A 25,779-nucleotide genomic window follows, 5' to 3' on the forward strand; every position below is an offset into this window, starting at 1 on the left:
ATAATTGATATTTCCGTTTCCGGTATAAATAATGACCTTTAACAATTGTACTTCCGGTACACTTCAACAACACATCCGGCGTTTATTCGTGACCTCTGTCCTTCTTTCGCTTCTCCTGTAAACAAACTTGGTACACGTGGGTGGTGTGGCGATGTCATAAATAGTGTAAAACTACTATACTTTATTACTCAGTTTTTAGATATATAACATAATATAATTATTACAATTTGATCAGACGTTTTTTCTAGTCTGTATGTTAAATGTAGTGATAGAATATACATTACTAGTAGTGGTTAGTTTTACAGTCTTTTTTAAAGCTAGGCCTAATTTTCGAGTATCACCATCCATGCTGCTGACATGCTGGCGTGTTAGTGTTGCATGCGTGATGTGGAGGAGACACAATAGGAGTCGATTGGTCCATTCGTACCATTACTGTACACATGTACATGATTGTAACATGTTCCTGTATAAATCCAGAGGTTTATATTATTTTAATATAAGTGTATTCATTCATTTTTTTCAGATGTTTAGTAATTTATATTATCTATTTTATTTAATAATTAATAAATTATATAAATATTTAATTAATATATTGTTTTATATTATATAAAATAAATGACCACTTACTGTACCAAACATATTTTAATTTTACTCTTCAGTTTGATCAAAATGACAGCAGTTATGAGATTACCTCCGCTTCCAACTTTGAGGGAGATTATTCGACTTTATGGGCTTCGTGCTGAAAAACATCTTTCGCAAAATTTTTTAATGGATCTCAAATTGACAAGTAAATATTTAAATTAATCATCATTACTATGATCTAACTTGTTCCTAGTTTGTCGGTCAAAATCTTCCTTTGACCAATCTAAACCAAGAAATTAAGTACAGTATATTATATGACATTAAGTTTGTCCTAAAAAATCATAACCCTTAATTGTAATCGTACCTAAACAATGCATTTTTTTTTCTTCAGACAAATTTGTTAAACAAGCAGGGAAGTTGGAAGGTCATCATGTATGCGAGGTCGGTCCTGGACCAGGGGCAATAACGCGGTCTATTCTCCAAGCGGGTGTACAGAATTTAGTAGTTGTTGAAAAAGATAAACGCTTTAAAGAAAGCCTTCAGGTTGTATGGACATTTTGGACGGATCCCTTGTAGGACTAGTCCTATTTTATACCTACATGATTTATTTGATGAAAGTGAAAACATTCATTTTTTTCAATCAATTCATTTTTTCAAACTGTTTTTTTTAGATGTTAGCTGAAGCATCAAATGGAACGTTGAGCGTTGTCCTAGATGACATCTTACGATTTCAATTTGAAAATCATTTTCCAAAAGAAATTTTGCGTGAATGGCAAGATGGTAATATTATTAAAGTATATTTATGTTCAATCACAATCGCAGACAATTTTTGATAAAACCCAGGAAAAATGAAAGTAATTCAAACATGACCTCTCTTTTCTATAAAATTGCTTCCACCATACCCATCCAAAATCTAATTGAAAATCTAGTTCATGTTCTCAAGGCCTGAATCATACTAATAGGTGAAACAAAAGTGATATTAAAATAGTATCATAATTTATTATATTGTTATTGTAATAATCCAATTGTTTATCTTTCTACCTACTGTAATAATAGATTGTCCCAATTTGCATTTAATTGGAAATCTTCCATTTAACGTCTCTACACCACTCATCATGCAGTGGCTAGAAGCTGTGTCTAACCGTACTGGACCATTCTCATTTGGTAGGACAAGGATGTTGTTGACATTTCAGAAAGAAGTGGCAGAGGTATATGTCTAGACTTGTAGTGGAGTTGTGGCTTGGTGGTTATGATGCTTGGCTACCACTCCAAGGGTCCTGGGTTCAAGTCCCGTCACATGTCAGGATTGTTTCTAAGGACAAATTACAACTCCACTCCCAAAGACTTGTAATAAGACTTTGTTTATGTCAAGCATCATGTGTTTGTCTTGTGAACCTCTGAGGGTCCCTAATGATCAGCAATTGGTGGATGGATCACCCTCATTAAAATGTAGTGGGTTTTTATTATCTTAGTCCACCAGTCAACGTTTCGATTTTTGTCTGAAAATGTATGAAACGTCATATGTGCCAAAATATTTATCTTTTTACTAATATTAAGTCAAAACTACATGTCAAGTTCATTTTAGTTGTTTCTTTGGCGTTTTATTAACAATAACAACAACATATTTAGTTGAAAAGGTGGATACAGTTTTCTGACACTTTGTTTTCAAAATTTCTAGTATTCTTAAGGAAATTTTTGTTTTGTTTTTAATCGCAAAGCGTCTAGTAGCACCTGCAAATGATGTTCAGCGTAGTCGTCCATCCATAATGGCTCAGTACCTGTGTAGTGTAAAACACTGCTATGATATCCCGGGAGCTGCCTGTGTACCAAAACCAAAGGTATAAGACCTCTTGAAAAAAAATTATTATCATTTTGTTGCTAATTATAACAATAATATATACAATAAATCATACTCTTGTTATGAATTTCTGACGTAGACGGTACCACTAAAAAGTGAATACATTTTGAAAGCTGTTATGCTATTATGTTATTTTAGATGCATGTCTTTTCCATCAGTAATCGTTCCAGTTTTTGATAAGGCCATGGAAAATACATGTGTATGGTTCAAATTTTGGCAAACTTTCATCACCTCAACTCAAAGTTGAAAAACACAAAGATGAACATTTTTTTATGCTGGGCCAGGCTGATGAGAACCATATGATCGTAAACCAAGTAATGTATTTCTGTTTCAGGTTGATATTGGAGTTGTCCATCTTGTTCCACTGAAGCAACCACTCATTAACCTACCATTTAAGTTGGTAGATAAAGTCGTCAGATCTGTATTTCATTTTCGACAAAAATATTGTAGAAGAGGTGTTGAGTAAGTAAAATATCAATACAATGGTCTTTCCTTGAACCATTGGTAACATTTGTAACGAAACAGAATCCAAAGAGCAATAGTTTTTTGTGTATGTTTAGTAGGATTAACTTTTAAGACGTGTAAAAAGAAGGTCACACACTGGGATGGGGTATGGCAGGTTTACTACTAAAAATGATAGTTGGCCTACAATCCTCTATCCCTCATTCTGGCTCAAAATTTAGAAAGACAATCGCATCTGCTTAGCTAGTGTATGTATTCTGTAAAGCCTATTCAAACCTAGAAATAAATTTGCAAGATTAGATATAAGACGCTAAACTTGATAACATAAACTATTATATTCAACTCTCTTTTCACAGAATTTTATTCCCAGCAGGTAGGGATGACCTAGTTGCTGAAATGTTTCAGGTCACAGTTATCGATCCAACCACAAAGCCTTATAACTTGACAATGGACGATTTTAAATCCCTCTGTTGGGCCTATCACGATATATGTGAAAGGATCCCGGGCTTGATCGATTATGACTATCGGTAACACATGCTAATTTATATGTTGTCGGCTACACATGGTTTAATAATGGCACAAAAGGACATTTTCAAAATGGACATGGCAGCCATCGCTGTCTGCAAGCTGGAACACCACATCGTATTGGCTACTGCTCCAACTGCTTGTTCTCAATATTTGGGAGTATAATCTTTTTTACAAGATGGTATTCATTTCAATTAAAAACTACATTTTAATTTTCAGTCAAATTTTTTTTTTATAATACTGTATGATAAATGGTAGAGCAAATTTGATGTATGTTAGAAGATGTGTATTCTTTTTTACCTTTTACGGCTCTATTTCCCAGAAGAAATTCTGGTACACTAGTCAACAAGCGGTTGTGGAATAAAAATATGATTTACATGGTATCAGTGGCGTAAATGCAGAAGCCCAAGGATTTTTCAACATATTTTAATGCCCATTTTCTTTCTCATAGCATCATTGCTAGTTCGTGCACAAAACAATAATACATGTACAAAAATCTTTCAAAATGTAACAATGGTAACAATGGTACGAAAGCATGAAAGAGTTTCTTTGACGTAAATTCTCAGAACACGCCCGTAATGATGGTTACAATACAGGCCTCGTAGAGGTAACATCAATGTAATACAGTTATAAGAAGCTAGTTTGAAAGTAAGAAATATCCCGGAATATATTATGTAGTAATTTATTACATTTGCGTTGTATGTGTGAATTGGGTATAGCTTAAATAAATCAAGGTAGTTGACAGTGTGTCTGTACAGTAGGTGTACATTTAAAAGATAACAAAGCTGATGCTTTGTACCACATGCTCAAACCCATCTCAATCAATAGTACATTTTAAATATATTGTAGATGGCATCTGCTACATTATGTCCCATAATTGTAAATGATAGATCATAATTTGGTTACAATGCAAGTAGTGCTACACCCTTCCTCTTTCTTGTTTGTTTTCTCTTGCGACCAGCTTCCTGGAACTTGTCTGTAGCGTCTGTAAAAAATGTCACCTCTTTCTTTGTTTCAATCTCACTTTGTAAGAACTTCAAGGCTGCCATATTGAAACCAATAGTATCCTGAAAACAAAAATTCTTTGTATGTAAACTAAAGCTACTATCAAACTTGATGTGACAAAAACTGTGTTGTGCCCATACCGTATATGGACGTGATGATGTCATATCTTTACCATATTTGGGTACATCACAATTTTTTGTAAAAAAAATTATGTTAAGCTAAGTTTACACCATCTTAGTTTAATGCATGCTATTTATATGTTTTTCTAATTTAATAATACTGGACATTTATATCAACATTTATTCAATATTTACCCTCATGTTACCAACAGTTGATGAGATGTGACCCCTAAGTCGGTCAATGACTGGTAGGAGTACCTGATTAGATGTGATCTGCCCATGATGGATCCTGCAAAGAATATTTTTTACCATACTGTAGTTATATTTATATATATATACAGTTCAATTATTTGACGTATCATATGATATGCATTATTGCAATTTAGGTGGTACAGTGCACGTTCAATTTAAAAAAGAAAGATTTTAAGCAACACAAGACTGGCGACTGAATATGTTTGAAGACCAACATGTAGAGTAGTGGGCATCTTTTCAGCAAAACAAATTCACACCCTATTGTTTTTTATTCAACTAGGGACTTCGGATTGGAGATAATAAAGTTATCTCATGTCTTATGTCTAGCCTTCGACATTCACAGTAGGTGTGTTATAAAATAAATGAATGTTTTGCAGTTAAAATTAGAAAATGATAATCATACCTGAGCAAAAATAGAAGACATCTACAGGTCAGTTCAGACTCCCACTCCAATGACAAAAAAACATCAAGAAGTTTGAGTAAATCCTCAACATAATGGAATGGTAATACTAATAGAGCTTCTTCCAGTTCACTAAAGAGTTAATGAACAACAACTGAGTTAGTAGATTGAACAACATTGTTATTTCAATTATTGTAGTAGATATTAAGGAAAGGAATATGGAGAATTGAGTACAAGAGACTATTACTGTATTTCAAACAACCTGAAGGTGCATGTAAATAAACTAATGACCCTAGCTAGTGTAGACTAGAATAGATAGTCTAGACTAGCTAGATAGTCTATCCTACAGTAGTTAGATAGACTAGCTAGATAGTCCATCCTACAGTAGTTAGATAGTCTAGACTAGTTAGATAGTCTATCCTACAGTAGTTAGATAGTCTAGACTAGTTAGATAGTCTATCCTACAGTAGTTAGATAGTCTAGACTAGCTAGATAGTCTATCCTACAGTAGTTAGATAGTCTAGACTAGCTAGATAAGCGATACTACAGTAGTTAGATAGTCTAGACTAGCTAGATAGTCTATCCTACAGTAGTTAGATAGTCTAGACTAGCTAGATAAGCGATACTACAGTAGTTAGATAGTCTAGACTAGCTAGATAGTCTATCCTACTGTAGTTAGATAGTCTAGACTAGCTAGATAGTCTATACTACAGTAGTTAGATAGTCTATACTAGCTAGATAGTCTATACTACAGTAGTTAGATAGTCTAGACTAGCTAGATAGTCTATCCTACAGTAGTTAGATAGTCTAGACTAGCTAGATAGTCTATACTACAGTAGTTGGATAGTCTAGACTAATTAGATAGTCTATCCTACAGTAGTTAGATAGTCTAGACTAGTTAGATAGTCTATCCTACAGTAGTTAGATAGTCTAGACTAGCTAGATAGTCTATACTACAGTAGTTAAATAGTCTATCCTACAGTAGTTAGATAGTCTATACTACAGTAGTTAGATAGTCTAGACTAGCTAGATAGTCTATACTACAGTAGTTAGATAGTCTATCCTACAGTAGTTAGATAGTCTAGACTAGCTAGATAGTCTATACTACAGTAGTTCGATGGCCTAGACTAGCTAGATAGTCTATCCTACAGTAGTTAGATAGTCTAGACTAGCTATATAGTCTATCCTACAGTAGTTAGATAGTCTATACTACAGTAGTTAGATAGTCTATACTACAGTAGCTAGATAGTCTATACTACAGTAGTTAGATAGTCTATCCTACAGTAGTTAGATAGTCTAGACTAGCTAGAAAGGCTATACTACAGTAGTTAGATAGTCTATACTAGCTAGATAGTCTATCCTACAGTAGTTAGATAGTCTAGACTAGCTATATAGTCTATCCTACAGTAGTTAGATAGTCTAGACTAGCTATATAGTCTATCCTACAGTAGTTAGATAGTCTATACTACAGTAGTTAGATAGTCTATACTACAGTAGTTAGATAGTCTATACACAGTAGCTAGATAGTCTAGACTAGCTAGATAGTCTATCCTACAGTAGTTAGATAGTCTAGACTAGCTAGATAGGCTATACTACAGTAGTTAGATAGTCTATCCTACAGTAGTTAGATAGTCTAGACTAGCTAGATAGGCTATACTACAGTAGTTAGATAGGCTATACTAGCTAGATAGGCTACACTACAGTAGTTAGATAGTCTAGACTAGCTAGATAGGCTATACTACAGTAGTTAGATAGGCTATACTAGCTATATAGTCTATCCTACAGTAGTTAGATAGTCTAGACTAGCTAGATAGGCTATACTACAGTAGTTAGATAGTCTATACTAGCTAGATAGTCTATCCTACAGTAGTTAGATAGTCTAGACTAGCTATATAGTCTATCCTACAGTAGTTAGATAGTCTATCCTACAGTAGTTAGATAGTCTATCCTACAGTAGTTAGATAGTCTATCCTACAGTAGTTAGATAGTCTATCCTACAGTAGTTAGATAGTCTATCCTACAGTAGTTAGATAGTCTATCCTACAGTAGTTAGATAGTCTATACTACAGTAGTTAGATAGTCTATACTACAGTAGTTAGATAGTCTATACTACAGTAGTTAGATAGTCTAGACTACAGTAGTTAGATAGTCTATACTACAGTAGTTAGATAGTCTATACTACAGTAGTTAGATAGTCTAGACTACAGTAGTTAGATAGTCTATACTACAGTAGTTAGATAGTCTATACTACAGTAGTTAGATAGTCTATACTACAGTAGTTAGATAGTCTATACTACAGTAGTTAGATAGTCTATACTACAGTAGTTAGATAGTCTATACTACAGTAGTTAGATAGTCTATACTACAGTAGTTAGATAGTCTATACTACAGTAGTTAGATAGTCTATACTACAGTAGCTATATAGTCTATCCTACAGTAGTTAGATAGTCTATACTAGCTATATAGTCTATCCTACAGTAGTTAGATAGTCTAGACTACAGTAGTTAGATAGTCTATACTACAGTAGTTAGATAGTCTATACTACAGTAGTTAGATAGTCTATACTACAGTAGTTAGATAGTCTATACTACAGTAGTTAGATAGTCTATACTAGCTATATAGTCTATCCTACAGTAGTTAGATAGTCTATACTAGCTATATAGTCTATACTACAGTAGTTAGATAGTCTATACTAGCTATATAGTCTATACTACAGTAGCTAGATAGTCTAGACTAGCTAGATAGTCTATCCTACAGTAGTTAGATAGTCTATACTAGCTAGATAGTCTATCCTACAGTAGTTAGATAGTCTAGACTAGCTATATAGTCTATCCTACAGTAGTTAGATAGTCTATATTACAGTAGTTAGATAGTCTATCCTACAGTAGTTAGATAGTCTATACTAGCTAGATAGGCTATACTACAGTAGTTAGATAGTTTAGACTAGCTAGATAGTCTATCCTACAGTAGTTAGATAGTCTATACTACAGTAGCTAGATAGTCTAGACTAGCTAGATAGTCTAGACTAGTTAGATAGTCTAGACTAGCTAGATAGTCTATCCTACAGTAGTTAGATAGTCTATACTAGCTAGATAGTCTATCCTACAGTAGTTAGATAGTCTAGACTAGCTAGAAAGGCTATACTACAGTAGTTAGATAGGCTATACTAGCTAGATAGGCTACACTACAGTAGCTAGATAGTCTAGACTAGCTAGATAGTCTATCCTACGGTAGTTAGATAGTCTATACTACAGTAGCTAGATAGTCTAGACTAGTTAGATAGTCTATACTAGCTAGATAGGCTATACTACAGTAGTTAGATAGGCTATACTAGCTAGATAGTCTATCCTACAGTAGTTAGATAGTCTATACCACAGTAGCTAGATAGTCTAGACTAGCTATATAGTCTATCCTACAGTAGTTAGATAGTCTAGACTAGCTATATAGTCTATCCTACAGTAGTTAGATAGTCTATACTACAGTAGTTAGATAGTCTATACTACAGTAGTTAGATAGTCTATACACAGTAGCTAGATAGTCTAGACTAGCTAGATAGTCTATCCTACAGTAGTTAGATAGTCTAGACTAGCTAGATAGGCTATACTACAGTAGTTAGATAGTCTATCCTACAGTAGTTAGATAGTCTAGACTAGCTAGATAGGCTATACTACAGTAGTTAGATAGGCTATACTAGCTAGATAGGCTACACTACAGTAGTTAGATAGTCTAGACTAGCTAGATAGGCTATACTACAGTAGTTAGATAGGCTATACTAGCTATATAGTCTATCCTACAGTAGTTAGATAGTCTAGACTAGCTAGATAGGCTATACTACAGTAGTTAGATAGTCTATACTAGCTAGATAGTCTATCCTACAGTAGTTAGATAGTCTAGACTAGCTATATAGTCTATCCTACAGTAGTTAGATAGTCTATCCTACAGTAGTTAGATAGTCTATCCTACAGTAGTTAGATAGTCTATCCTACAGTAGTTAGATAGTCTATCCTACAGTAGTTAGATAGTCTATCCTACAGTAGTTAGATAGTCTATCCTACAGTAGTTAGATAGTCTATCCTACAGTAGTTAGATAGTCTATACTACAGTAGTTAGATAGTCTATCCTACAGTAGTTAGATAGTCTATACTACAGTAGTTAGATAGTCTATCCTACAGTAGTTAGATAGTCTAGACTACAGTAGTTAGATAGTCTATACTACAGTAGTTAGATAGTCTATACTACAGTAGTTAGATAGTCTATACTACAGTAGTTAGATAGTCTATACTACAGTAGTTAGATAGTCTATACTACAGTAGTTAGATAGTCTATACTACAGTAGTTAGATAGTCTATACTACAGTAGTTAGATAGTCTATACTACAGTAGTTAGATAGTCTATACTACAGTAGCTATATAGTCTATCCTACAGTAGTTAGATAGTCTATACTAGCTATATAGTCTATCCTACAGTAGTTAGATAGTCTAGACTACAGTAGTTAGATAGTCTATACTACAGTAGTTAGATAGTCTATACTACAGTAGTTAGATAGTCTATACTACAGTAGTTAGATAGTCTATACTAGCTATATAGTCTATCCTACAGTAGTTAGATAGTCTATACTAGCTATATAGTCTATACTACAGTAGTTAGATAGTCTATACTAGCTATATAGTCTATACTACAGTAGCTAGATAGTCTAGACTAGCTAGATAGTCTATCCTACAGTAGTTAGATAGTCTATACTAGCTAGATAGTCTATCCTACAGTAGTTAGATAGTCTAGACTAGCTATATAGTCTATCCTACAGTAGTTAGATAGTCTATACTACAGTAGTTAGATAGTCTATCCTACAGTAGTTAGATAGTCTATACTAGCTAGATAGGCTATACTACAGTAGTTAGATAGTTTAGACTAGCTAGATAGTCTATCCTACAGTAGTTAGATAGTCTATACTACAGTAGCTAGATAGTCTAGACTAGCTAGATAGTCTAGACTAGTTAGATAGTCTAGACTAGCTAGATAGTCTATCCTACAGTAGTTAGATAGTCTATACTAGCTAGATAGTCTATCCTACAGTAGTTAGATAGTCTAGACTAGCTAGAAAGGCTATACTACAGTAGTTAGATAGGCTATACTAGCTAGATAGGCTACACTACAGTAGCTAGATAGTCTAGACTAGCTAGATAGTCTATCCTACGGTAGTTAGATAGTCTATACTACAGTAGCTAGATAGTCTAGACTAGTTAGATAGTCTATACTAGCTAGATAGGCTATACTACAGTAGTTAGATAGGCTATACTAGCTAGATAGTCTATCCTACAGTAGTTAGATAGTCTATACTACAGTAGCTAGATAGTCTAGACTAGTTAGATAGTCTAGACTAGCTAGATAGGCTATACTACAGTAGTTAGATAGGCTATACTAGCTAGATAGGCTACACTACAGTAGTTAATTCAATCAATTCAATTCATCGACATTTTTATTCCATAATCAAAATAAAAACATATACAAATACAATACAAATAATAAGATAATGGAATGGGATACAAAATAAGCACAAGTGCTTTAAGCATGTAACCCTAACAAAAAGATCAAACAATTAGTACAAACAAAAAGAACAAACCAAAATAACATAATGTGATTTACTTAACTTAAATATTTCTATTGTTATAATATTGCTTTAATCTCTGTTTAAACAAACTTAAAGTGGGGGATTGTTTTATATAGTCTGTTAAATTGTTCCAAATATGTGTTCCTTGGTAGGAAATACATTGCTGTCCGACTTTGGTGCGTTTTAGTTGTGGACAGTAGTTTGACCTGTTTCTAGTTGAGTAATTATGGAATGAGGCAGATGTACTAAATAAGTTATTAAATGATTCAGGTAATAGATTATGTTTATATTGATACATAAATATAGCAGTGTGTTTCGTATAAAGGTCAAAAATATTTAATGTTTGGGTTGAAATAAAAAGTGGATGAGAAGGATGCATAAAATGAACATGACAAATATTTCTAAGTGCTTTTTTCTGGAGAATATGTATACGGTTTAAGTTTGTAGCAGAAGTAGCACCCCATACTGTGATAGCATACGTTATTCTAGGTAATATAAGTGCATTGTATACCGTTAACAAGATTTTACTTGATAACATAGACTTCACTTTGTTTAAGACACCAATTATTCTAGAAATACTGTTTGCTACCTCATTTACATGATAATTAAACGATAAAGTTTCATCCAGAAATAAGCCTAGAAATTTAACTTCAGTAGCTTTTACTATACATTCATTTCCCATCCTCAATTCTAGTGAGGTAGTGTCAGCTGACTTATTTCTAGCCTTAAATATAACATATTTTGATTTGTTTACATTGAGCGTTAATTTGTTAGCAATAAACCAGTCCGAAAGTATAGATAACTCCTGGTTCATTGTATCAAAAGCTTGAGTAATATCATTGTGACTATAAAACACATTTGTGTCATCTGCATACATAATCATGTCTACATGGTTACATGCTAGACTAATATCATTAATGAATATAAGAAATAATAATGGACCCAATATGGATCCCTGAGGAACTCCAGTGTTTACTGTCATTTTACTAGATGCAGTATTAACAATAAATGTGTATTGTAGTCTTTTTTTAAGATAGTTTGAGAACCAGTTTAGCGGAACTCCTCTTATACCATAAAATCTTAACTTATCTAATAATATATCATGATCGATTGTATCAAACGCTTTTGATAAATCAAGGAAAACTCCTAGTGTGAACTCTTTATTCTCAATAGCGTTTGTGATTTTTTCAATCGATTGTATTAAAGCATGACTAGTTGAATGGTGTTGTCTAAATCCATACTGTGTTTTACTCAGTACGTTATATTTTGAGAGGTAACAAATCGTTTGATCATACACAATCCTCTCAAATATTTTGGAAAAAAAGGGTAAAATGGAAATAGGCCGATAATTATTTATATCGGAGATGTCACCATTCTTAAATACCGGGATAACTTTAGCAATTTTTATATCAGCCGGGACACAGCCCGATGATAATGACGTATTAATAATATGCAATAAAGGTTTTAAAATAAACGGGGAAGCAGATTTTATGAGTTGGGCACTTATACCATCATGGCCAGGAGAAGTATTCTTTGTGTTTTTAATATAGTGGTTAAGTTCATGTTCAGTAACAGGCTTAAAAAACATTGAAGAGGTAAAATTTCCCTTTAAGAAAGTTCTGTGGGTGATTTCTTCATTTTGAGATTCATGCCTAAATTTATTATTTAGTTTTTCTCCAATATTAATAAAAAAAGAGTTGAATGCATCAGCTTTCTCATCATTATCAGAGAAAGTCTCAGTACCCAATTTTATTTTTGTAGGCAAATTGGTAGTCTTTTTCCTACCCATTATATCATTTAGGATTGTCCACGTTTTTTTAATATCTTGTTTATTTCGTTCAAACTGGACCATATAATATTCTTTTTTCCGATTTCTAATAGTAGTGGTTAACTTGTTTCTAAAATGTATGTACGTACTTTTATTAGTAGTGGTGTTATTTTGTTTGTACTTTTTATATAATTTATGTTTTTGAGAGATAGCTCTGGCAATTTCAGCTGTGATCCAAGGAGATTTTAACTTGTTCGCCTTATTTCTAAATCGTTTTAAAGGGAAACAATTATCAATTGTTTTATTTAAAGTGTTTGTAAAATTTTGATAAGCAACATTCGCATTATTTGAGAATAGCACATCATTCCACTGATTACTTTGTAATTCTTGCAAAAAATACTCCGTTTGTTGAGGAGAGTATTGTCGTTTATATACAAATCGAGGATATTGCTTATTATGTTTTTCCAAAGTATCTACACAGAATATTGGGAAGTGATCAGAAATATCAGTAATAAGTATTCCACTTTTAAGGGACGTAGTAAAACAATCGATGTTGCAATAAATGTTATCAATTATTGAAGCACAATTATCGGATATTCTAGTAGGACTTTTTATGATTGGCTGAAATGACTGAGAAAATATTGTGTCTAAGTGTGATTGGATAGTGTTGTCGGTAGATTGTTGGAGTAAGTTTATGTTATAGTCTCCCACAAGGTAAGCTTTCTTTTTTTCTAGATTAATCATTTGCATTACACATGTTAATTCATCATCAAACTTTTGCAAGGAACGTGAGGGTGGTCTATAAACTATACCACAAATAACATTATTTCCTGATTCTAACTCAATCTCAATAAAAATAGTCTCTGCTTCAGTCATACAAGATGACAGATCATTTCTGATTTAGTTAGATAGTCTATACTACAGTAGTTAGATAGTCTAGACTAGTTAGATAGTCTAGACTAGCTAGATAGTCTATCCTACAGTAGTTAGATAGTCTATACTAGCTAGATAGTCTATCCTACAGTAGTTAGATAGTCTAGACTAGCTAGATAGGCTATACTACAATAGTTAGATAGGCTATACTAGCTAGATAGGCTATACTAGCTAGATAGGCTACACTACAGTAGCTAGATAGTCTAGACTAGCTAGATAGTCTATCCTACAGTAGTTACAGTAGATAGTCTAGACTAGTTAGATAGTCTATACTAGCTAGATAGGCTATACTACAGTAGTTAGATAGTCTATACTACAGTAGATAGATAGTCTAGACTAGTTAGATAGTCTAGACTAGCTAGATAGTCTATCCTACAGTAGTTAGATAGTCTATACTAGCTAGATAGGCTATACTACAGTAGTTAGATAGTCTAGACTAGCTAGATAGGCTATACTACAGTAGTTCGATAGTCTAGACTAGCTATATAGTCTATCCTACAGTAGTTAGATAGTCTATACTACAGTAGCTAGATAGTCTATCCTACAGTAGTTATATAGTCTAGACTAGCTAGATAGGCTACACTACAGTAGCTAGATAGTCTATCCTACAGTAATTAGATAGTCTAGACTATTATTTTAGATAGAATAGACTAGCTGGATAGTCAATAATTACAGTAGTTAAATAGTCTAGACTAGCTATATAGTCTATACTACAGTAGTTAGATAGTCTAGACCAGCTAGATATTCCAGACTATTATTCTAGATAGTCAAAACTAGTTAGATAGCCTACACTAGCTAGATAGATTAGATTAGCTAACTACTGTAGTTTAGACTAGATAGTCTAACTAGTTGGATAGTCTAAACTAGTTAAGATAGTCTAGACTATTAACATGGTGTCTCGAGGAATTTTATTTAAGCTTAAGATAGCTCATAAAGGTTATAATGTAATCAATGTTTTTTTAATCCACATACCTTGAACGCACTTTCTTGATGACATCTAAAACATATCTGGTAGGCTGAAATAAATACATGAATTAAATTGCATTTAGTGTTTATGGTTGAATATTATCCACTACCATACGGAAAATAAGGAAATAAAGGTGAAGATTAAAAGCACACAGACTGTTTACTTACAGAAACTTTGCCAAGAGCTTCAAGGATTGGGTGCATCTTGGGTAATGGGAGCTGAAAATGTACAAATATGTATTTGCATTATCTTGTATTTTCAAATAAATGTTTTTGATAGCGCACTTTCAACCTAGGTGTCACGTTTGGATCTAATATTATCCAATATACTTACAGGTTTCTTAGCTGCTTTACTTTTTTCTCTATGTTCTATAACCTTTAACCTTTCTTCTTTAAATAGCTCTATTGCTTCCATAATTCTTTCCGCTGCCTTCACGGTTTCAACTGTTTGTTTACCAGCTAGAACAGCTTCTACTGCCGTTTCACCAGCAACCTGTATAATCAATACAACATAGTATACAATGTCATCGTGTCCATATATGGGAACATCACATTTTTTTGTCACATAAAGTTTGATTATTAGTCATTATTAGTTGGTTAGATAGACCCTAAGACTTGTTTCATCCATTTCTAAAGCATGGTTACTTATCCTTCAGAGATTGGGATGAAAATGAATGACAGGACTACCTTTCCATGATTGTGGAAGGCTAATAGTTTAACACTGACTACTGTATAAGTTCTATTAACAGGACATACCACTGGTTCCGAGTCGCGTTCAGCTACTGCTGCTTCATTTAACTTCTCTCTTTCGTTTTCTCGCTCCTCTTCAAGCACTAGCGGTTCTTCCGTCCGTTGCCACAACCTCAATGATTTATCGTGAGAAGCAGTGACTATGTGGTTACCACTAGGGCTGACAGCTAGGCACCACACTTCTCCTTGGTGTCCCTGAAAAAAAGTTAGGTAGAACCACAAATATATTAGTAATTCAAAATCTGTCAATAAAAACCAAACATATGGTAGCCGAGTGGACACTTGACCATCATACAGTATCCCTTAATCAAACCAGTTCTTTTATCATAAGGAATAGATTTTTTGTTATCCAAGACTGAAGAAATCCAATTATGCTCAAATATTAGTTTGTTTGTTATTATTTATTTATACTGGGTGAGTTCTTCAGTCAAAGACTGGCCTCCCAGAGGGCCCAGTTAGTGGCTGTGATGTATTAGTACACCGGGGTAACCTCCTACTCGTCTTGAAAGATGTACTAGATTCTTTAAAAGTGCACATGAGCTAGATGTAGACACTGAGCTAGATGTAGACACTGACCTACGTTTTATGTCCTCATCCGAGAAGACTTGTTCTACCACAAGAGCCGTGGAGTGAGTGAGCTTTGAACCCTTGTCGATTTTATGGCTACGTATTAGTTATTTTAAAAAACTAATTTAAGCAAAATCATTGTAACAAAGTTAATGTGTTTTTTGTTTTTTTGTTTGTTAAATCTGAAAAATCAAAAAAAAAAAAGAATCTATAAATGCATCTCACCTCCAAGGTTGTAATAACTTCAAAGTTATCAGCATCCCATTGCTTTAATTTACGATCTTTTCCACAAGTAAAAAACAGATGAGTTTTGGGTACAAACTGAATTCCCATGATGCTGTCATCGTGAGCGAAGATGGAACGGTGACAATCTCCGTAATCCAATCCCCAGATTTTGATATTTTTATCTGCTGATCCTGTGACAATCAATGAACTATCCTGTATGTCAAATAAAATGAAATAAATTAAGATACATTTCTTAATGGATGTATGCAACTGTTTGGACTGAATTGAAAATTGTATGTTTGACAATAACATTTAAAATTAAAACTTACGGAAGATATATCCATGGTCAATACTGGTAACTTATGCCCATATAAGGAGAGGAAGAACTGGAAGGGAAAAAAATAACAAAATTAATTTAGAACTAAAATAAAGAGTTGAAACCCACTTAATATCTTCAATTCCCATACCTAAAATCACACTGTAGTGTTTATGAGTTACTTTTATGTACTTAGGCTATTTGCATATTACATACAACTAGAACGGTGCTTAAATGCGAATGTAACTTAGACTTGACCTGGTAACTAATACTACTGTCTATTATTGATTTTGTTGGTGTACATCACACACACATGAGTCAATGTTTAAAACTAGTTTGACCTCAAGTTGCGTTGTGTACAAACAAACCTTATACAAAACTGTTTCATTATACATACGTACGATTATGTACATACATATATTTAAATCCCACTTTGAGTAGCCATTAACTAAAAGGTCAATATTTTAGTGACTTACTTTAAGGGTGTCTGCGAAGAAGATCTTAACAGTGCTATCTAGCAGCGAGACGGCTATGAACTTCTGATCTGGAGAATACTTAACACACAGGACATCCTCCGACATTTCCAAGGTCCTCTTGTGTTCCATTGAAAGCCTTTTGCTGATTGGACGTAAAAATCATAGCATCCTGTTATTAATTATGTATTTGTATCAAAATGTTCAACATCAAAGATATTGTAGCGAATAATAATATCAATGTCAAAATCAAACATATTTCAATATCAAACATTTTTTCACAATATTATGTGAAAAAACCCATCGCTTTCGCATAGCATATGAAATTATGTAATTTATACCTAGTTCAAGCCTTGTTCAAGCTTTAAGTGCTATACAAAAGAAAATTAATATTATTATTATAAAAGTAGAGCAATTTCAATACAATTTATTTTATTGCATGCAAGTTTGGAGCATTACAAACACACACACACATGTTCCAATATATTCTGGACTACCTGTTATCGAAACGAGCATTTCAATGACAACACCGATATACAAACCTTTGATCAGTTTCTGAATCCACCAATTCAAAATCCCAGAATTTGATTGTCTTGTCTGTTCCTCCAGATACAAATCCACGCTATAGTAAATATAATATTTAAATAGAGATAGCACATACAGAAGGTCTTCAAAAAACACAAACAAATCAATATATATTGTAGTTAGTTTTACATACCGCATATAAGCAGGCCAGAAAGACCTGGTACATAAATTGAAGTAAATAAATGAAAAATCTTGTTGGAAAACAACCATGGCACAGCATTTCTATCGACTTAGTATTTTTGGCTAATCTAAGTGTGGGTTGTCATATACTGCTCATGGGGTGTTGAAACGGCAATTGCAAAAAAAAGTGTAAATATATTAAAATTGCATAAATCTGGACTTTTAATGAGTAGCATTACAACTGAAATACTTACTTTGTTAGGCATCAACGCTAATGACCAGACTGTATTTTCATGTGCCTTTATCTGCTCCATTAATGAACCAGTAGCAATGTCAAACAACTGCAGCGTTCCTTGCTTAGTTCCCACAATGCAATGCCTGTCACCGGGTACGAATATCGAGCATAATGCGTACGTGCAGCTCATAGATCGAATACACTTTAACGTGTCTCTAAAAACAAAGCAAATAAATAAAATGGAATAATGTCAAAGGTGTAGATATGGCAGAGGTAAAACAAGCTACTGTTTTTCATGCGAAAAGACAACATTGTGATTGTAAATTGAAGATCCTTAAACCAAGACAATCTAACAACAGGATGCTAAGCTCCACAGATCAAAGTGTTTATCTGTGGCTGCGACATGATCAGTCACCGCGAACAATATGTACATAGTACAGTAATGTTGGTATTTGTCGCAGCCAGACATAAGATCAAAGGACTGTTATGAGTTCCTATCTTGACAAGGCGAGCTCAGTTTCCTGTTGGTAGATTGCCATCCTTAAACTTACCGGTTCCACAATTTAACACTGTCGCCAGAAGCCGAGAGTATCGCAGTGTTGTCCGAGCTGAAACAGACAGTTCTCACGTCACTACGATGACCATCCCACAGAAGACGTTTAATATTATGATTTTCTGAACTCGTATCCGTGATGTTCATCTGGTGGACTTCAACCGAGTTATTGTGAAGTAATGTTACCAGAGACACCATGTCGTTCTTTTCAACTAGTACATCAAAGGCTCTAATCAATGTAATACAATTATTTATTAAATAGATGCACAAATTTTAACCTGTAAACTATCTATTCAAACAAATTTATCTATTCAAGTGAAAACTGTTATACATCCTACAGTTGTTTTTGAAGCAATGTAAAATAGAATAAATGCCATTAATTATCATCTAGCACATTATAATAAAATGAAACGTCTTAAACAGAAAAGTAAAATCCATTTAAAATATTTTATTATGATGGAAGTAGAAAATATTTTATTTAATATTCTAATTCATCACTAATGGCAACACTTCATGGCTGTTTTCTTCTATGTAAGGATGAATGGCTTTCAATATAAACTGACTTGATCACTATACCTGACTTTAGATGATGTTACAATTTTAGAATGATGTTTAATTTCATCTTCTGCTCCCCGTACTAATTCAACTTCAGGTATATCCTCTTCATTATCTCCAGCTTCTTCTATTTCCCTGATTAAACAAAGAAATTAAACAATTAAGAAAACAAATATGTTAAAAGTACACACAAGCCTACTGACATGTTTGAGGCTAAAGATTTGTTGTGTAATACATTATAGGTGCAGATTCATTCATCAGTGGAAATTTGTTGTCATTTGCATATAAAATATACATAGAAATTATGTTTTCTCCGAGATATACAGCAACAGATAAATAAAAAACATAAAAATAAACAAAAACATCACATCACTCTCATACAGTATACATGATAGGCGAGGGATTGTGGCCCGCTTCTGTGCATTCATGTATATCATTAATGATTACATTCAAGAAGAGGGCAGTTTCCATCTTGTCGGTACAAGATCTTTTTGGCTCCTTTTCACATATATATATATATATCAGTTATAAAACCGCTTATAAAAAAGAAGGGTGTTGAATGTATCCTCAGGAATTATAGGCCAGTAAGCAATCTGTCCTTCGTATCCAAGCTGGTTGAACGCGCATGCTTGAACCAATTCATAGCTTATGTTGAAAACAATACCTTATTACCGGCGTACCAATCTGCCTATCGGAAAGGTTTTAGCACAGAGACGGCTTTGGTTAAGTTAACCAATGACGTACTCTGGAATATGGAGCTGCAAAGGGTGTCTGCGCTGGTATGTATAGACTTGTCAGCCGCCTTCGACACAGTGAACCACGAAGTACTCCTCGACGTTTTGCAGAACAAATTCGGAGTGGCCAATGCGGCATTGAACTGGTTTGATACTTACCTTCGTCCTCGATTTGCCAACGCAACAATCGGCGAAACTAACTCGGAGACAGCCAATTTGTCCTTCTCTGTACCTCAGGGTAGTATATGCGGTCCAGTTCTATACACCATATATGCCAGCACTTTACAAGATCATATCAGTAAGTTTGATATTTCTGTGATGGGATATGCCGATGATCACTCAGTGTATGATTCATTTAATCCAAATTCTAGTTCTAGTATGGAAAATACAATCACCAAATTACAAGAGTGCCTCATACCCATCAACGACTGGATGAAGTCCAACAGACTAAAAATGAACAGTGAAAAAACAGAGTTCATACTATTGGGAAGCAGAGCTCAACTCCTGAAATGCGAGAAAGATCATATCATCGTATGTCAGGACAGAATACCCCGTGGTTCATCTGTAAAATACCTTGGTGTTAATATCGACGACCAGCTATCTTTCAAGAACCACATACGTGATAAATGCAGAACGATAGCTGTTAATTTATACTATATTCGTCAAATCCGCAAATTTCTCTCCAAGGACCTTTGCCAACAACTAGTTCAATCGCTCGTGCTGTCACATATTGATTACGCCAATGCATTGTATTATGGTCTACCTGCTAATACCCTTGCTCCAATGAATAGGTTACTGCACCAAGCTGCGAAAATAATTGTCAGGAAAGGTCGGTATGACAGTGCAACTAACGCCATGCGATCCTTGCACTGGCTTCCGATGTCTCATAGATGTCAATTCAAAATAGCGTGTCTTGTATGGCGTTCGCTTAAAGGTTCCGCTCCAAGTTACCTGAGAGATATTCTTACTGTGCGGAATGTTTCTCGCAGTACTCGTTCAAGCACCAGCAATTATAACCTGACAATCCCACGAACTAAACGAAAGACATTTGCTGACCGTACGTTCGCCGTAGCAGGACCCAAAATTTGGAACAGATTACCAAGTCACATTAAGCACTTAGACGACTATAATCAGTTTAAAAAACATTTAAAAGCACTATATTTCAAAGAATGTTACGATACTAATTGATGTGAAGCGCCGCTGATTATAATTAAATGTTATATAAATGTGCGCTATACAAGTAATAATAATAATAATAATATATTGTACTACTTATTTACGTATGATGTGAATAAAGTTGGTATTAAGTATTAAATTTACACACTCACCTTTCCCGTCTCCGTCGAGCACGCTTTTGTCTTTTCTTGAATCGCTTTTTTGCCTCTTCTTCGGTACATATTAGAAACACCTCTATGTTTGATTCTGGTCCCTGTTAATATAACCACAAGCAATAGTGTCTGACACTCAAGTATATAAATTAGTAGTGAAACAGTAATGAAGAAGTTAACAGCATCTAAAGAACTCACTTTATTAATATTACTATGTTATTTGGTATTTTAAAACTATGCCTAAAGCTTTGTCTACACTCAAATTAGTTTGATTGAAAAACAAGTTTGATAGTGTATATAGAGTTTTAGAAAAGGCTTGGGTCATTCAACTTAATTTTGGCCATTCATTCTATCCACACATAATTATCAACACAGTTTCTTTGTCTATTAATTAAAAAATATAATGTCAATAAAACTTACATGACAACATAGCAATCGTCCGGTTCTATCTGTTCCCATGGAAACCAGTCTTTCTCTGCTTAATCTCATAATTGATCCTGCTTTAACACAGGTCAACAAACTCTACGATAACAAAATTATATAAAATTACAACATCTTTCTTTCTAAATCAAATCATTACAAACAAGAAGTAATCAACCTTCGCCAAGAGTAAAAAGAGGAAGGACCAAGTATCGTGTTAAAGGCCAGGTGCGGGCAAAAATTTCTATTTATCATACATTCCAATAATTATAGATCTATAGTTTCCCCTATGTTTCATAATTTTTGGAATTTTATTTGTGTTACACGAGCTTGTTGAAAATAAGCACTTTGTACACAAATTTTGTAAATAGAGAGGCATTTTAAAAAGCTATGAAAAATAAACAGTGTGGTAAAAAATGTTATCAGATGACTAAATATAGGTAATATAACTTGAATATTACATTTCTGGTATTTTTATTCAACTTCAGATTTTTATTTTCATGCTATAGCAAAAATTATCCACCGTATATCCACCATCTTTTTTCACCTTCTAGGGAGTCACCAGACATGTTATTACATTAGGTTAAGTGCCTAACTACTGAAAAAAAGTCTTCCTGGTTTTTATGGAAGGATTTTGCCAAATTTTGTATTTGACCATATTAATGTAAATTCATGTTTTTTCGTCTTGATTTCTGTTACAAATATTTGATTTATGTACAATTAACCAAATATTATATTTAAAATTCATGACTGTACCTGAGCTTTAAAGATCTGTTTTGACTTACGGCCTAAGATTAGTAAAATAATAAAAAGTGGTCCAGAATTGGAATCCTGGTCTGCGTTTGCAAATATTACTGAAGTCGTCTTTGACAATATATCTATCTGTGGTTTAAATTTGGTAAATATCTGTTTTTAGTTTACTTAGCGGAGGTTAGATTAGCTTAAAGTTTAGAAATAAAACAAACATGTTACCACTTTATCATCTTCTTCATCACTCTTATCATCACCTTTAGCCTTCTTAGATTCAGGAGCCTATAGAATATAAAAGTAAAAAATATGGCTACATTTTGTTTTCAACCATTTACCTTCTAGTAGACATTCAGATTGTACAGGAAAAGGGGGTAAAAATCAATGTTAAAAACCGTTAAAATCTGCAATCGTTGATGATTTTGTTCATTTACCTCATCTATATCCTCCTTGAAATTCAAATACCAAACTCTGAGTTCACTATCACCACAACCAGTTATTAATTTACTGTCATCAAGGCAGATGAAATCCCAAACCTACAAAATTAAGTATTATTATAGAATTATTCTGGTAAATTTTGAAAACAGCTATACTGTTAATTGACGAGTCAAGTCGCTGAGCGGTTATGGCAAGAGCGCAGCAAAACATAGATTGGCACAGGCAAACCACGGTTCTGTCTGGTGGTAGAATAAGTCTCATTTAAAAGTGGAGGTCTAGTATATACATACTGAGATCTGACTCTTAGGGAGATGGAAGTTGTGGAATGTGTTGTCCACATCAGTAATAGACAGGTTATTCCCCTCAACATTTTCATTAAAAACATTTAATACATTTCTGGTTTTAAATACAGGAATATAATTTATCAGTAAACATTTGAACCTACCTCTGTCCGATGCCCAACTAATGTTTTAAAACAATGTTGTGTGTCCAAATCCCAGAATTTAATAAATGTATCTTTAGAGCTAAAAATAAATTAAATACAAATCTATAAATAGAAACATGCAACACTGCCCTCAATTTTCTTCAATCTTATAATCAACTTATTTTTTTATTTTTTACTTCTATCGATAAAGATCTTTTTCATTCATCATTCATCATGTTTAAAGGGTCTTTCTGGCGCTGGAAAATCAAATCAAACGTCAATGAAAACGAAACATTGACGTTCGCTTATGATTTTTCAGGGCCAGACTGGAACCGTGCCTGAACAGTTGTGAAAGACCTTATAGAAGAGGAGATGCTAGAGGTTTACATTCAGTAGTGAATGAATGGCATACCTTAATGTGACGACATACTGAAAATGAACTAAACTACAATTTACCTAGTTATCAATATATTCTTTGTCTTCATAAACTGACACTTGGTTACAATACCCTTGTGACCTTTCAATCGGTACAATCCTGATTCATTAACGATATCCCAAAGAATAACATCTGTATCCTGAAAATAAGGGGGAAAGGAGAATATTGTTATATTAGGAAGGTGCATAATGTTAACAAAATGTGCAAAATATTACATTATACCACACCCATCACCTCACTCTGGTTATATACAACATATTATGGACACCTGGAAGCAGCACACCAAGTTTAATAATAAATAATATACAAATAAAATCATCATTTTTAGCTAATAAATTTGACTTATAATTAGGATTAGTTGATTGATGCCTACCTTAACCTAACAACCACCACAACTGTGTTGAAGAAATAGAGAAAGGAAACATGTCTCAACTTTCCCACATGTGCACAATGTGGAAAAGTCTTTTTGTTTGTTTCTAGCTTGCCACAAATCATACTTTTTAACTGTTTTTTTTTTACTTATTGTCTTATTGAACAAAATTAGAAATTTGAAAATAAAAAACCAGTACCAACCTTTGACCCAGAAGCTAATGTCAAACCTGCTCTGTCAAATGTCAAAGTTGTTACAGCAGATTTATGACCATTGAAAACTATATTTGGTTCACCACTGGAAAGGTCAAATAACTGGATAGAACCATCAGCATATCCTACAGCTAAAAGTTTACTCTGAGGACATCCAGTAAGAGCAGTTACTTCATGTTTATTTCCTTCTAAAATTAACACCTGTAGAAGAAAAAAAGAGGTGGGATTAGTCTGAATCCTAAATCAAGGGGTGGGATTGCACTCGAGAATAGGATTATACTCATATCAAGTAACATACAATATTAATTCAACAATATTGTACAAGGGTGGTCCATCCAGTCGAAGCTGATCATTAGGGTCCCTCACAAAAATAGAACATGATGAGACATGTAACAAAACAAATTAAATTAATATAATTTATAAAGATAAAATAAAGAACAACAAATTTAGAATAAAAAATTAAATGAATTAAATTAAATTGATCATCTCAGAAGAAGATATTATTTATGAATTATGGATTAGTAGGTAACAATTACCTGATAAATAATTTGGATAACAATTTAATTAAATAAAAAAATACAATTTTCACCTTTTCATTCTTTCTGATATTCCAAATGATGACATGCTCGACGGCTGGAACAGCAATCAAATTACTGCGCTCCCCATCAAGGCTAATGTAAACAATGTGTGCGTTATTACTCGCAACGACACCAAAAACCGTGCTTTGAACATATCGTAGATACTGTTTTGTGAGACCCATTGTGTCTTCAACTCTTTTTCAAATTGTTTAATTTGTCATTTTATTCTCTATAAAAAAATAAATAAATGTCAATGAGAGGTCAGATCAATTGTGAAGTAAATTATATGCACAATTTGCAAACAAAATTGCATGTGTAAAATATTTTCCAATTAATAACTATTAAAAAACCTTGAATAAACCAATGAATACGACTAGGATACTATTTTTTTTTTTATTTTATTTTTTTTTATATATTTAGGCAAATTGCCAAGGATAACCATAAGCAAATTCAATCACTATCCTTCTTAAAGGTGGCAATCCGTTCACGAGACAAACATATACACACAATGCTCTACATAAACAAAGTCTTTATTACAAGTCTTTGGGAGTGAAGTTGTAAATTGTCATTAGAAAAAATCCTGACATATGACAGGACTTGAACCCAGGACCCTTGGATTGGCAGCCAAGCATCATAACCACCAGGCCACAACTCCATTCCAGTATGTATACGTCCTACTTCCAATTTAAAATTGTGCAAATGGTTTATTGCATTATTTTTCCAGTCAGTCTTTTTAAATTCCTTATTTATTATTATAATATTATTAATATTATTATTTTATTATAAATATTAAATAAATAAACATGCAAAAATAATTTAAATTCCAGACAATTGTTTATTGTCTTGGTTTGGACTAGCTAGGCCTAGGCCTATACATGGATTTAACATGGCAGTGTAAAATGCTGAGGCACGAATCTAGAATTAGTTTAGGCCTAGGCTTAGCTACCAGTCCTCTCAGACCTGCATTGGCTGTGAGATGTCGTCTGGCCGCTGTGATAAATGTTTGGTTTGCCCTTCCTTGCTTTTGGTTGGCCTGGCTAAACTGGTGCCATTCATTTCGTTTTAAAGAGCTGGCCTGGGATGTTAAACCTTATTTATAGAAAAGCATCACAATTACAAATATTCTTACCTTGAATAGGCCTAGTATTTAACTCATATATTATTCTTAATATAAAAAACGCATGAAATAAATTTTGTCTTATCTACTATCGAAGAACACGTGTGTTGATGTGTGG

General features: G+C 33.5%; 2 protein-coding genes across 3 annotated transcripts; one reads left to right on the forward strand and one right to left on the reverse strand.

Moving 5' to 3' along the window:
- The first annotated feature begins 72 nt into the window (after positions 1-72).
- Positions 73-3,639, forward strand: LOC140055317 (dimethyladenosine transferase 1, mitochondrial-like). The gene is made up of 8 exons (XM_072100631.1): positions 73-165; positions 660-787; positions 974-1,125; positions 1,254-1,362; positions 1,639-1,790; positions 2,301-2,420; positions 2,775-2,902; positions 3,259-3,639. The coding sequence occupies exons 2-8, from the start codon at positions 670-672 to the stop codon at positions 3,431-3,433; spliced, it is 954 nt and encodes a 317-aa protein (XP_071956732.1). The 5' UTR covers positions 73-165; positions 660-669; the 3' UTR covers positions 3,434-3,639.
- Positions 3,640-3,727: 88 nt separating this feature from the next.
- On the reverse strand, positions 3,728-25,774 carry LOC140055316 (WD repeat-containing protein 3-like). 2 transcript variants are annotated; one of them, XM_072100630.1, is made up of 24 exons: positions 25,674-25,774; positions 24,556-24,773; positions 23,958-24,167; positions 23,405-23,523; positions 22,970-23,048; positions 22,521-22,622; positions 22,312-22,371; positions 21,340-21,441; positions 20,920-21,020; positions 18,879-18,992; positions 18,301-18,531; positions 17,769-17,964; positions 17,352-17,431; positions 16,813-16,954; positions 16,350-16,406; positions 16,021-16,233; positions 15,235-15,423; positions 14,813-14,971; positions 14,647-14,697; positions 14,485-14,528; positions 5,207-5,335; positions 4,747-4,840; positions 4,316-4,494; positions 3,728-4,281 (listed from the first exon to the last, which is right to left on the reverse strand). In XM_072100630.1, exons 2-23 carry the CDS (start codon positions 24,724-24,726, stop codon positions 4,330-4,332), a joined length of 2,808 nt encoding a protein of 935 aa, XP_071956731.1. In that variant the 5' UTR covers positions 24,727-24,773; positions 25,674-25,774; the 3' UTR covers positions 3,728-4,281; positions 4,316-4,329. The 2 variants fall into 2 exon arrangements, with proteins under 2 accessions (XP_071956731.1, XP_071956729.1); XM_072100628.1 differs by having other exon boundaries at positions 3,728-4,494.
- Positions 25,775-25,779: the final 5 nt, after the last annotated feature.

This window comes from Antedon mediterranea, chromosome 7, assembly GCF_964355755.1.
Source record: "Antedon mediterranea chromosome 7, ecAntMedi1.1, whole genome shotgun sequence".
Lineage (NCBI taxonomy): Eukaryota > Metazoa > Echinodermata > Crinoidea > Comatulida > Antedonidae > Antedon > Antedon mediterranea.

Coding starts and splice junctions, on each gene's coding strand:
- LOC140055317 (XM_072100631.1), top strand. CDS start 670: ATGACAGCAGTTATGAGATTACCTCCGCTTCCAACTTTGAGGGAGATT. Junction 1,363..1,638: donor TTTGCGTGAATGGCAAGATG/GTAATATTATTA, acceptor CTGTAATAATAG/ATTGTCCCAATTTGCATTTA. Junction 2,903..3,258: donor TATTGTAGAAGAGGTGTTGA/GTAAGTAAAATA, acceptor CTCTTTTCACAG/AATTTTATTCCCAGCAGGTA.
- LOC140055316 (XM_072100630.1), bottom strand. CDS start 24,726: ATGGGTCTCACAAAACAGTATCTACGATATGTTCAAAGCACGGTTTTT. Junction 18,993..20,919: donor GCTCGACGGAGACGGGAAAG/GTGAGTGTGTAA, acceptor TTGTTTAATCAG/GGAAATAGAAGAAGCTGGAG. Junction 4,841..5,206: donor TGTCTTCTATTTTTGCTCAG/GTATGATTATCA, acceptor TATTCTTTGCAG/GATCCATCATGGGCAGATCA.